At 37.9% G+C, this 13,856-nt stretch overlaps 1 protein-coding gene across 1 annotated transcript in view; it reads right to left on the reverse strand.

The window, feature by feature from the left end:
- Positions 1-13,856, reverse strand: part of LMBRD2 (LMBR1 domain containing 2) — a 99,832-nt gene that overhangs the window by 44,210 nt on the left and 41,766 nt on the right. The window contains exons 13-14 of the mRNA XM_007953228.2: positions 4,188-4,291; positions 2,025-2,071 (exon numbers count right to left, since the gene is read on the reverse strand). Of these exons, the coding sequence (XP_007951419.1) occupies positions 2,025-2,071; positions 4,188-4,291 (151 nt within the window). The remainder of the gene's footprint in view (positions 1-2,024; positions 2,072-4,187; positions 4,292-13,856) is intronic.

The following is a 13,856-nucleotide window of genomic DNA, read 5'->3' on the forward strand; positions in this document are numbered from 1 at the left end:
TTGACACATCTTCAACTATCACAAGGACCTTCCCCTTCTTCGTTGACCCTTCACTTTACCAAGCATGATATCCTTCTCCAGGGAATGGTTCCTTCTAACAACGTGATCAAAGTAGGTGAGACAAAGTCTCGTCTGTCTCACTTCCAAGGAGCATTCCGGCTGCACTTCTTCCAGGACAGATAAGTTAGTCCTTTTAGCAGTCCATGGTACTTTTAGCATTCTTCTCCAACACCACAAGTGAAAAGTATCAATTCTTCTTCAGTCTTCCTTAATCATTGTCCAGCTGTCACATGCATAAGTGGTGACTGAAAAATACCATGGCTTGAGTTACAAAAAAAAAACAAAACCACCAAACCCACTGCCATCAAGCCGATTCAACTCATAGCAACTCCTCCTTGGGTTTCCGAGGAGGTCTCTTTACAGAAATAGATTGCCCAATCTTCCTTCCAAGGAGTGGCTGGAGGGTTTGAACTGTCAGCCTCTGGTTAGCAGTCAAATGCCTTAGGCACTACGCCACCAGAGCTCCCATGGCTTGGGTTAGGCGCACCTTAGTCTTCAAGGAGACATCTTTGCTCTTCATCACTTGAAAGAGATCTTTTGCAGCAGATTTGTCCAATGCAGTATGTCATCTTACATCTTGACTGCTGCTTCCACTGGTGTTGATTGTAGAACCAAGCAATATGAAGTCCTTGACAACTTCAATCTTTTCTCCATCCATCGTGATGCTGCTTATAGGACTAGTTGTGAAGATTCTTCTTTTCTTTATATTGAGATGTAATCTGTACTGCAGACTGTATTCTTCAGTCTTCATTAGTAAGTGCTTCAAGTCATCCTCACTTTCAGCTAGCGAAGTTGTGTTGTCAGTGTACTGCAGGTTGTTAATGATTCTTCCTCCAATCTTGATGCCATGTTCTTCTTCATATAGTCCAGCTTCTTGGATTATTTGCCCAGCATATAGATTGAATAAGTATGGTGAAAGGATACAACCCTGATGCACACTCCCTTCTTGATTTTAAGCCATGCAGTGTCCCCTTGTTCTGTTCGAATGCCAGCCTCCTGGTCTATGCACAGGTTCCTCATGAGCACAAATAAGTGTTTGTTCTGGAATTCCTATTCTTCTCAATGTTATCCACTATAATTCTTAGGGACCTGAAAAGTTCTAGTCTTTAGCAAAATTAAAATTCTATACAAACGCAATCATACTATGACTTACATTCCACTGTGAATACTCTGAACTGTAGGAAAACTAATTAACTGAGATTCTTCTCATTAAAATCATATAACTGAAAGGTACAATAGAGGTTACCTAATTCAACTTTCCATATAGCGCAAAGTTTCATTCTAAAATATCCATGAAAATTTTTTTAACTGTCTTACTACATGACATAGGAATTACTAGGTCTATGTATTCTGTTTCAATTTTGGTCAAATATAAAAGTTAGAAATTCTCATAAGAGGTTCTAGTAACTTCTACGCTTTAGTTATGCCTTCTGAAACAAACAAGTTCCCTTTGTAAATGACTACTCTAAAATATATGAAGACAATTATCCTGTTTCCTCCTAGTCTTCACTTTCCCAATAGAAGTACATCCACTTATGGAAAATTTATAAGAACTGTTACAGAAGTTTTCTTTTTCTCCCTTTTTACTCTCTAACAGGAGGTCAGCATGCTTTGGCAAATGGAGAACTGAAGGAAAATTATAGAGGAAAAAAATTAATGTCATTTTACAAGAAAGCATAACAATTTCAAAGCAATTAAAACCACTTTACTAGCAAGAATGCATTGATTTACTCACTGTGCTAGGTATTGGACATAAATGAAATAATTTATTAGTAATGACTCTTTAGAACAAGTCTGTAGGATCTCTAACATGTATACCTGAAAATATTAAAATTATATTTTCAAAAAAAATATTTCATTTTCCTGTTGTTCTTTGATTCTTAGCCAATTACTATAAATCAGTATGATTTTTATATTTCACATTAATCTTTAGTCTAGAGCAATTTAATAAGTACTATACTTACCCTTCTTCGATTTTCACCTTCTTCTTGCCTTTGCCTTTTTCTCTTCTCTAAAGACAGAAAGTAGTTTCAAATTTGGTAAAACATGGTTTAATTGGAGTTCAGTAACTAAAGTTAATGTATTGGGCTATGATCAATTTTAAATTACTATAAAGTCAAATATAATAGGTTATTGTTGGGTGGGTGGTCTGGTGGCGTAGTGCCTAAGACATTTGACTGCTAACCAGAAGGCTAGTGTGGTTCAAACCCATCAGCCACTTCTCAGAAAGAAGACTGGGCAATCTACGTCCATAGAGATACCACCTTAGAAACCCAAGGAGGGGTTGCTATGAGTCAGATCTGACTTGATAGCTGTGAATTTGTGGGTTTGTTTGTTTGTTTGTTTGTTTATTGTTGGGAAGGACTACTCTATTTTTGCTGCAGGTGGTCTCTAACCTTTGCCTAAATAGTTTAAGTGAAGGGAAAATTTCTTTCTCATGGGTATCTGAAGTTTATTTCACTGTAACTTGTCTTTGCTTTCAGTTCTAGCTCCTAAATCAAGTTTATACCTTTCTTCTTACTATGTAAGAGTCTTTTTCTTGGTCATTCTCTTTTGGTTACATATTCAGTTCCTTCAGTGATTTTAGTCATAGAATCGGGTCTACCTAACCAAACTCACTGCCATCAAGTCGGTCCCGACTCATAGCGACCCCTCCTTGGGTTTCCAAGGAAGTACCTCTATGAAAGTAGATTGCCCAATCTTCCTTCTGAGGAGTGGCTGATGGGTTTGAACTGCAGCCTTCTGGTTAGCAGTCAAATGCCTTAGGCACTACACCACCAGAGTGCCTAGGATAGGGTCTACAGGCTCATAATACTATCTTTCTCTAAATAATTTTTGACTTGTCAATCTTACTCTTGCAAATCTTACCCAGGACTGGATACGAACTCTTGAAAGTCTTACCCAGGACTGGATATGATATTCCATAAGAGGTCTAATTAATATAAAAAGCAGTAGAACAATTACATTAACTAGACACCTCAATCCTATGAAAGCACATAAAGGATATTCTGGCTTATATTGGAGCTGCAATATGTTTTTTTGGCTTGCATTCAAGTACTGATTATACAAAGGCCCCAGATCCAGCAAAGGAGACTGGCAAAGAACCAATGTCTCAAAACTTAAGTTTTGTTTTTCCTATTCTACCATCATTTGAAAATAAATAAATTTAATATACTCAATTCCGTGACTAGAATCTAAAAGAGTGCTATGTATTCTAACAGACTGTCAGTGATCACCACATTCTTAGAAAACACTCTTGGCTTAAATGATTTCTCATGCAGAATTAGACTCATGATTCCTTAAATTAATGAGTTTTATGGCTGTATCAACAAGCAAACAAACTCACTGCTGTCAAGTTGGATCTGACTCACAGCGACCCTTCCTTGGGTTTCCAAGGTGGTATCACTATGGAAGCAGATCACCTAATCTTCCTTCTGAGGAGTGATGGTGGGTTTGAACCACCAGCCTTCTGATTAGCAGTCAAATGCCTTAGGCATTACGCTACCAGAGCTCCTTTATGACTGTACAGAACTTGGCAAATACATTTTAGGATAAATATGAAAATGACTCCAAGATGATATTAAGTTGCAGACATACAGGCATACCTCATTTTATTGCACTTTGCTTTATTGTGCATTATAGATACTATGTTTCTTTCCAAATCAAAGGTCTGTGGTAATCTTGCATCAAGCATTTCTTGGAAGCATTTTTCCAACACCATGTGGTCACTAAATATCTCTATGTCATATTTTGTAATTCTTACAGTATTCCCAACTCTTTCATAATGGTTTTTTTTTTGAACACTTAATAGACTACAGTAGAGTGTTAGCATATCTTTTATATGCACTTGGAAACCAAAAAAATCATGTGATTTGCTTTACTGTGACATTTGTTTTGCATCTCCAAGGTATGCCTGTACTAATAATTTATATTGCAGAATTAAAGACAGACTACGTTTTTAAATTATTTTTGCTAAGAAGGTTGTATGTAGATTTTTAGGTAAAAAAACTACATTAATTTATAATTTCTTTATACTAAAAACTATTTAATAGTTTTTTTACAAACATTAATTTTACATTTTGATTCTTAGCCTTCTCCATTCATTTATTTTAAAAGACAAATCTTACCTCGTCTGATTAATTCTTTTCCTTCATCAACTAAGTCAGATGTCATATCATTATCTCCCATGAACTGCTGAAAACCAAGCAGATTCAGACAACGGGTTCCCAAGCTAATAACAATGGATTTTTAAAAAGATAAGCGTTATTTCACACTGGAATGGCTAAGACAAAAAATTCTTTAGTATTATCATTTGCAAATAAGCCCATGTTTCTGTCTTTCTTCAAAAAACAGTTATTTCCATTTACAAGAGACATGCCTACTACTCTACTGACTAGGATATGCACTATACCTAGACTTATGGAAGCAAATTAAATCAAGCTATTAGCATACCTTCAGAAAATTATTACACCAGGATGATGAATGGCAATAATACAAGACCAATCTATTCCTTTCTTATATTCAAATACCAGTTTCAATACCAGAAATACACATACACAACCAGTATTTCCAACTATAAAATACTGGTTAGTAAGTCCCATGCAAATTATTTTCATGTTTGTTACTGTTTGTTTTTTTCTGAGAGCTAGCCAATTCTAGTCAAATAAGGAAGGGTGTGCCTCAGGATTGTATCCTTATACCATACTTATTCAATCTGTATGCTGAGCAAATAATCTCTATGTTGGACTATATGAAGAAGAATGTGGCATCAGGATTGGGGGAAAACTCATTAACAATCTGCAACATGCAGATGACACAAAACAGCTTACTTAAAGTGAAGATGACTTGAAGCACCTACTGATGAAGATTAAAGATCACAGTCTTCAGTATGGATTACACCTCAACATAAAGAAAATGAAAATCCTCACAACTGCATCATGATAAATGGAGAAAAGAACGAAGTTTTCAAAGATTTCATTTTACTTGGATCCACAATCAACACTCATGGATGCAGCAGTCAAGAAATTAGACATTGCATTGCACTGGGCAGATCTGCAGCAAAAGACCTCTTTTAAGTGGTGAAGCCCAACCCAAGCCATGACATTTTCAATTGTCTCATATGGAAGTGAAAGCTGGACAAAGATCAAAGAGTCAATGCTTTTGTGGTGTTGGTGAAGAATACTGAAAACACCATGGACTGCCAGAAGAACTAACAAATCTGTCCTGGAAGAAGTGCAGCTGGAATGCTCCTTGGAAGTGAGAATGGCCAGACTCCACTTCATCTACTTTGGTCATATTGTGGGAAGGGACCAGTGCCTGGAGAAGGATATCATGCTTGGTAAAGTGGAGGATCAGCAAAAAAGCGGAAGGCCCTCAACAAGACAGAGTGACACAGTGTCTGCAATGATGGGCTCATGTATAGCAAGAATTGTGAGGCTGGCACAGGACCAGGCAATGTTTTGCTGTTGTACATAGGGTCACTATGAGTTGGAGCTGACTCAAAGGCACGTAACAACAACAGTTAATTCTACTCAAGTGACTTTTATTATATACTCTGAAAACATAGCACACAAAGAAGAAGCGAAGAACAGGTAGGCCAGATTAATATTTGTTAAGATCCTACTATGCATCAGACAACTTATAAAAAATCAAACTCACTGCCGTTGAGTCAGATCTGACTCATAGAGACCCCTCTTCCTTGGGTTTCCGAGGTGGTATCGCTACGGAAGTAGATTGCCCAACCTTCCTTCTGAGGAGTGGCTGGTGGGTTTGAACCACCAGCCTCCTGGTTAGCAGTTAAATGCTTTAGGCACTACACCACCAGAGCTCCCAGACCACTTACAGATACTCTCATTTCATCCTTACTACAACTCTAAGAGCTAAATACTACTTTACAAATAAGTAGACAGAAGTCCAAAGGGTTAAATATTTTTCAAAACACCACTCATTAGATTATAGAGCGGGAATTTAAATCCAAGATGAAACAAAGACTAGATCTTTTAATTATATTAATTCTTAAACTTTTTCACTGATGTACTTCTAATGGCAGGAAGCCTGAATACATACATACACACATACATTCATAGAGAAAGTGAGTAAGTGTGTGTGTGAATGTGTGTGAGTGCTGGGAGAAAGGGTATCAGGGGAAAGTTAAAAGAAAGAGAGGGTGCCCCATTTTACAAGAAAATTTATAAGGATTGGGATAATTCATAATAATTTTCTTGTTTTAATACAAAAGGAAATGTTTTATATGAATTATCTTTGTGTAAATTTGAGGTTTCAAGTGGATAGTCATGTTTATTCTATTAGTTTAAACAGTCAGAAAATTATTACTACTTTTACATCCTTGTGGGAATACTATACCTAGTATAAACCCAGAACTAGATCACTGTTTCTGGGAAGGTCTTAGCTTTGTCTAAAGTGTTACAAAATAGCCTTATTCTTTGTTGTTGTTGTTGTTATGTGCCGTCAAGTCGGACCTGCCTCATAGCGACCCCTCCTTGGGTTTCCGAGGCAGTATCATTACGGAAGATGATTGCCCAACCTTCCTTCCGAGGAGTGGCTGGTGGGTTTGAACCGCCAGCCTTCTGGTTAGCAGTCAAGTGCCTTAGGTGCTACAATACTAGAGCTCCTGCTGCCTTATTCTTTAGAGGCAGACAAATATAAAATGAAAATTAGCTCTGGGTATGGCTGTGTTGCTAATAATACAGGCATTAGTTAGACTGCCTATAATAACATTTCAAATGAAAATGGGCCTATAAAGTCAAACTAGTACTGAAATGTCAGTAAGGCATTGCTTCATACTTCTATGACAGAAACTCTATTTTGCAAGACAATTTGGAAACTCAGGAATATGGACTTTTTTCCTTAAAGAAAAATGGTCCTCAAGCTTTATCCTCATTAAATCTAGAATATTTTTAATGACTATTCTTAATTTTGAAAATCTTCCTTTAAGATACAATAATTCCTTATATTTGTTTAGGAGCTCTGGTGATACAATGGTTAAAGCATTTGGCTGCTAACCAAAAGGCTGGTAGTACGAACCCACCAGCTGCACCACGGAAGGAAGATGAGGCAGTCTGCTTCCGTAAAGATTTACAGCCTTAGAAACCCAATGGGGTTGCTAAGAGTCAGAATGAACTTGATGGCACTCAGTTGGTTTGGTTTTAGCATATTTGTTTAAGGCTTTCTAGATAACAAAGTATTATCCCACCCATAAATGATTCACATAACCTAATAATAAGAGATGCTAATGTTTTGCCATTACTACCAACATGAGAAGAGACACTTTACACATTACAAACTCATACTGTTTCTTTAACAGATTTATAAACTTTTAAAATTAAAAAGCATATAATGAAAACTTAGTTTTGGGCAAACAACATGTAATTCTTTTAATATATTTACAGTGTAAATTTACTGTCCTTTCTATCTTAGAGAAAAAAATTCAATATTAGATTTGCAATCAGTTCATTTTAATTTTGTTGTTAGGTGCCGTTGAGTTGTCTCCAACTCACAGCGACTCCATGCACAGCAGAATGAAACACCGCTCTGTCCTGTGCCAGCTCCACTATGCCTGCTATATTTGAGCCCACTGCTGCTGTCACTGTGTCAATCCATCATGTTGAGGGCCTTCTCCTCTTTCGTCGACCCTCCACCTTATCAAGTATGATATCCTTGTCCAGTGAATGGCCCCTTCTGACAACATGACCAAAGTAGGTAAGATGAAGTCTGGCTATTCTCACCTCCAAGGAGCATTCCTCTCACACTTCCTCCAGGAGAGATTTATTAATTCTTTTAGCAGTCCATGGTACTTTCAGCATTCTTCATCAACACCGCAACTCAAAAGCATCAACTCTTCTTCGGTCTTCCTTATTCATTTTCCAGTTCTCACGTGCATAAGAGGTGACTGAAAATACCATAGCTTGTGTCAGCCACACCTTAGTTCTCAAGGAGACATCTTTACTCTTCAGCACTTGAAAGAGGTCCTTTGCAGCTCACTTGCCCAGTGCTATACGTCATCTGATGTCCTGACTGTTGCTTCCGTTCGTGTCGATTGTAGAACCAGGCAATGTGAAGTCTTTGACAACTTCAATCTTTTCTCCATTTATCGTGACGGTGCTCATTGGTCCAACTGTGAGGACCTTTGTTCTCTTTATACTGAGATGTAGTTCATACCACAGAGTGTATTTTTCAATCTTCATCAGTAAGTGCTTCAAGTCATCCTTACTTTCATCTAACAAAGTTGTGTTGTCAGCATATCGCAGATTGTTAATGATCCTTCCACCAATCCTGATGCCACATTCTTCTTCACATAGTCCAGCTTCTCGGATTATTTACTCAGCATATAGATTGAATAAGTATGGGGGAAAGATACAACCCTGACGCACTCCCTTCTTGATTTTAAACCGTGCAGTGTCCACTTGTTCTGTTCAAATGACAGCCTCCTTGTCTATGGGCAGGTTCCTCATGAGTACAATTAAATGTTCTGGAATTCCCATTCCTCTCAATGTTATCCAATTTGTTATGTTCCACACAATCAAATGCGTTTGCATAGTCAATAAAACTCAAGTAAACACCTTTCTAGTATTCTTTGCTTTGAGTCAAGATCCATCTCACATCAGCAATGATATCCTTTGTTCCACGTCCTCTTCTGAATCCAGCTTGCATTTCTGGAAGTTCTCTGTCAATATACTGCTGCAACTGTTTTTGAATTATCTTCAGTAAGATTTTACTTGTGTGTTATATTAATGATATTGTTCAATAATTTCCACATTCCCTGGGATCACGTTTCTTTGGAATGGATACAAATATGGATCTCTTCCAGTCAACTGGCCAGGCAGCTGTCTTTCAAATCTCTTGGCATAGACAAGTGAGTGCCTCACTCAGCAGGGCACCCGTTTGTTGAAACATCTCAATGGATATTCCATCAATTCCTGAAGCCCTCTTCTTCGCCAATTCAATCAGTGCAGTTTTGGCTTCTTCCTTCAATACCATTGGTTCTGGATCATATGACACCTCCTCAAATGGATGAAGATCAACCAGTTCTTTTTTGGTACAGTGACTCTGTGTATTCATTCCACTTTCTTTTGATGCTTCCTCCATCATTCAATAGTTTCCCCATAGAATCTTTCAATATTGCAACCCAAGGCTTAAATTTTTCCCTCAGTTCTTTCAACTTGAGAAATGTTGAGCATGTTCCTCCCTTTTGGTTTTCCAACTCCAGGTCTTTGCACATTTCATTATAGTAACTGGCTTTGTCTACTTGAGCTGCTCTTTGAAATTTTTGTTCAGCTCTTTTATCTTGTCATTTCTTCCATTTGCTTTAGCCACCCTCTGCTCAATGGCAAGTTTCAGAGTCTCTTCTGACATCTATTTTGGTCTTTTCTTCCTTTCTTGTATTTTTAATGACCTCTTGCTTTCCTCATGAATGATGTTCTTGATGTCATCCCACAATTCTTGTTGTTCAATGTATCAAATCTATCCTTTAGATGGTCTCTAAATTCAGAAGGGATATATTCAAGGTCATATTTCGGCTTTCATTGACTTCTTTTAATTGTCTTTAACTTCAAGTTGAATTTGCATATGAACAGTTGATGGTCTGTTCCACAATCAGCTCCTGGCCTGGTTTTGGCTTAAGATACTGAGATTTTCCATTGCCTCTTGCCACAGATGTAGTTAATCTGATTCCTGTGCACTCCATCTAGCGAAGTCCACATGTATAGCCACTGTTTGTATTGTTGAAAAAGGGTATTTGCAATGAATAAGTCATTGGTCTTGCAAATTCTACCATGCAATTTCCAGCATTATTTCTGTCACCAAGGCCGAATTTTCCAACTACCGGTAATTCTTCTTTGTTTCCAACTTTTGCATTCCAGTCACCAGTGATCATTAACACATCTTGATTGCATGTTTGGTCAATTTCACACTGCAGAAGTTGATAAAAATCTTCAATTTCCTCACCTTTGGCTTTGGTGGTTGGTATGTAAAATTGAATAATAGTAGTATTAAACTTGTCTTCCTCTTAGGCATATGGATATTATCTTATCATTGACAGCACTGTACTTCAGGACAGTTCTTGAAACATCCTTTGTGATGATGAATGCCACGCCATTCCTCTTCAAATTGTCATTTCCGGCATAGTAGATCATATGGTTGTCTGATTCACAATGGCCCAAACCGGTCCATTCCAGCTCACTAATGCCTAGGATAATCAATCTTTATGTGTTCCATTTCATTTTTGACTCCTTCCAGTTTTTCTAGATTCATACTTCGTACATTCCATGTTCCAATTATTAATGGATGTTTACAGCTGTCTCTCCTCAATTTGAGTCATGCCAAGTCAGCAAATAGAGGTCCCGAAAGCTTTACTTTATCCATATCATTAATGTTGGTTCTACTCTGATAAGGCAGCTCTTCCCAAGTTATATTTTGAGTGCCTTCCGACCTAAGGGGCTCGTCTTCCTACACTGTAAAGGCCAATGTTTCCAGGCTATTCATAAAGTTGCCCAGTAATATATCAGAGTTTCTCTGCTATTCATAAGGTTTTCTCTGGCCAATTCTTTAAGAAGTGGATGGCCTCCTCCTTCTTCCTAGTCTGTCTCAGTCTATAACCTGCATTTTAATGGCTTTATTTAAAACTATAATCCCATAGCTTTTCATTTATTAAAAGGTAAAATATAATATTTTTTAAAAAGATTCAGTTAACTATTTTAAACAATAGCTGTTTGTTTACTCAATACTCCATTATCATTATTGTTGTTAGGTGCTGTCAAGTCAGTTCTGAATCATACTGACTGAATACATAAGAGAAGGAAACATTTCTTGGTCCTGTGTCACTGTCACAATTGTTACCATGCTTGACTCCATCATCCCAGCCCATCTTGTTGAGGGTCTTCTCCTTTTTCGCTGATCCTCTACTTTTCCTAGTATGATATACTTCTCCAGGAACTGGTCTCTCCTGATAACATGACCAAGGTACAAGAAATGAAATCCGGCCATTCTAACTTCTAAGAAGTTTTTCTGCTGTAGTTCTCTAAGACACATTTGTTCGTTCTTCTAACAGTTCCTGATACATTCAATATTCTTTAACATTACCATAATTCAAATGCATCAATTCTTCTGTGGTCTTCCTTGTACAGTGTCTTGCTCTTGCATACATATGAGGCTATTTAAATTACCATGGCTTGGGAGATCCCAGGCAGGCACTGAGAGGCCCATGTGACCTCATTTCCTACTATCTCCAACCCACTCATCACCATGACACATGGTAATCTGCCTATGAAATCTGAGTCCAATGATTAGCAAAATCTCTCAAAAGTTGTGTATATTCGGAGTTCCAGTAAGATGGTGTAATAGGCAGAAAGACTGCACAAGCCCTCTTCAACAAAGAAAAGGGGAAACAACACAGATACACAATATAATCCTGGACCCCTGAGGCTTGAAGGGAAGGATATACAAGTGGACTAAACTCCAACTAGCAGAAGAATTTGCACGAAAACACCAAAAAAAGAGATATACAGAGCTGTTTTCTGGCAGCAATCATTAAGGCACAAACAACTTGGATATTGCTGAGTGGTGGTGGGACCTAAGAATTAACCTAAAAATTGGCCCTGCTAGCCAGGGACTGCATGGAAGAGTGCTCTGATGGCTGGGGAATAAAAGGGAAAGAGCAGAGAAGAGGAAGGTGGGCTGAGCTATGGAATTTTCTCTGTCCAGAAGGTGCAGGCATTTTGAATGTTTACAAGCAGCTTGACCATTTTGGATATTTAAAGCAACAGTGTTCTCCCAGATTCCAGGGACTTAAGAATAGGCTCCACTTTCCAGTAACTCCAAGGATATTCCAGATCTGGACTACTGGAAGGGTGTGACATTCCCCTTATTCCTCTTACACCCCACACCCTCTTGGTGAATGGAGGTATGGCCATCCCTCACTCCCACCCACCTTCTGGGCTGGCAGGAACTCCATCCCAGTCCATGTGCTTAGAGGGAGACTGGATGCCCTGCCCCAACCGGCCCTGATTTTTTTTTTTTTTAATGTTTTTTAGTTTTGTCTGTTTTAAAACTACTACTATTATTATTACTTTTGTCCTTTTTAGTATTATTCTCTATTCTTCCCCTCCCAGGTTCTAGTCTTCAGCTTTTTTTCTTCTCCCTCTTCCTGGTTGCAACTTTTATGTTTTTCTTTTCATTCTCGTGGTTAACCTCATTCCTTGTTTTTCTTTTTTGCCTTTTTCCCATTTTTTTCTTCTTCATTGTTCTCTTTTTCTACCTTTTTTCCCTTATTGCCCTCTCCCAAGATATTGCAGGGGTTTTTTTCTTTTTCTTCTTTTTCCCTCTTTTCTTTACTGTTCCTGTGTGATTACATGGTGGGTCTTTTTGTCCATGTGCCTTTACTTTTTTGATGGTTATTCAATTGTTATTTTTGTCTAACTAAGTGGAAGACAGCAACAGTCCCCATACGAAACAACTGCACCCACTCCTCCTGCAGCTTCACTTACTGAGTGAGAGCCACTACTTCTTTCTCCACCAATGGGCCAATGATAAACAAACACCAAGAAAAGCCTGATGCATCCTTGGCTACTCATCACAGTTAACAGAGATCTAATACAATAATGCCATGATGTCTTGAAGACAACAGACAACAGAAAACCACAAAAGAAGCAAGATAAAGTGGTAGAAACAAGGGAGCAGGATACAGACCCAGAACACATCCCCAAGGAAGAAGCAGCATTGGAAATCCCTGATAAGGAGTTCAAAACAATTATATTTAGATATCTTCAAAGGATTGAGAGACAGATCAAGGAAAACAGAAAAAACTCTAGAAGAATTTTGGAAGAAAATGCAAGAACAAAATGACAAATTAAATGAAAAATCAGAAATGATTCTAAATCTACAGATAGAAATCCAGAAGATTAATACTAAATTGTCAGAAATAGATAACACATTGGAAGGGCAAAAGAGAAGAATTGATGCGATGGAAGACAGAATTAATGAGATTGAAGACAAATATCTGAATACTTCTTTGGAAAGAGATCAATCAGAAAAAAAATCAAAACAAAATGAAGAAAGCCATTCTTCATGTGGGATACCATCAAAAGGAATAACCTACATGTCATTGGAATTCCAGAACAGGAAGAGAATAATAAAACCACTGAGAAAATTGTCCAAGATTTGTTGGAGGAGAACTTCCCTGATACGATAAAAGATGAGAATATATCCATTCAGGAAGGCCAACGAACCCCAAACAGGATAGACCGCAAAAGAAAGTCACCCAGACATATCATCATCAAACTTACCAAAACCAAAGACAAAGAAAGAATCATGAGAGCAGTATGGGAAAAGTTACCTACAAGGGGCAACCAATAAGACTAAGCTCAGATTTCTCAGCAGAAACCATGCAGGCGAGAAGACAACGGGATGGTATCTATAAAACACTGAAAGAGAAAAATTTCCAACTAAGAATTATGTACCCAGCAAAACTATTCCTTCAATATGATGGTGAAATTAGGACATTTCCAGATAAGCAGAAATGAAGGGAATTTGTTAAAAGCAGACCAACCTTACAAGAGATGCTAAAGGGAGCCCTTTGGACAGAGAAACAACAATAGCCAAAAACAATTGACCATTAACACACATGATGATATAACCCAGAATCCAACTCAGCCATGGAAGAATCCAAAGTAAATCTACAAGATTGTAAACAGGGAACCAGAGACACCAACTGACAAATGAGGACAACTACAAACCAAAAAGAGGGAGAAAACTGTGTCGTTACAGAGCTTCTAGATGGTAGG

Source organism: Orycteropus afer, unplaced genomic scaffold (genome assembly GCF_000298275.1).
Source record: "Orycteropus afer afer isolate SDZICR_OR568_19922 unplaced genomic scaffold, OryAfe1.0 scaffold00378, whole genome shotgun sequence".
Classification (NCBI taxonomy): Eukaryota; Metazoa; Chordata; class Mammalia; order Tubulidentata; family Orycteropodidae; genus Orycteropus; species Orycteropus afer.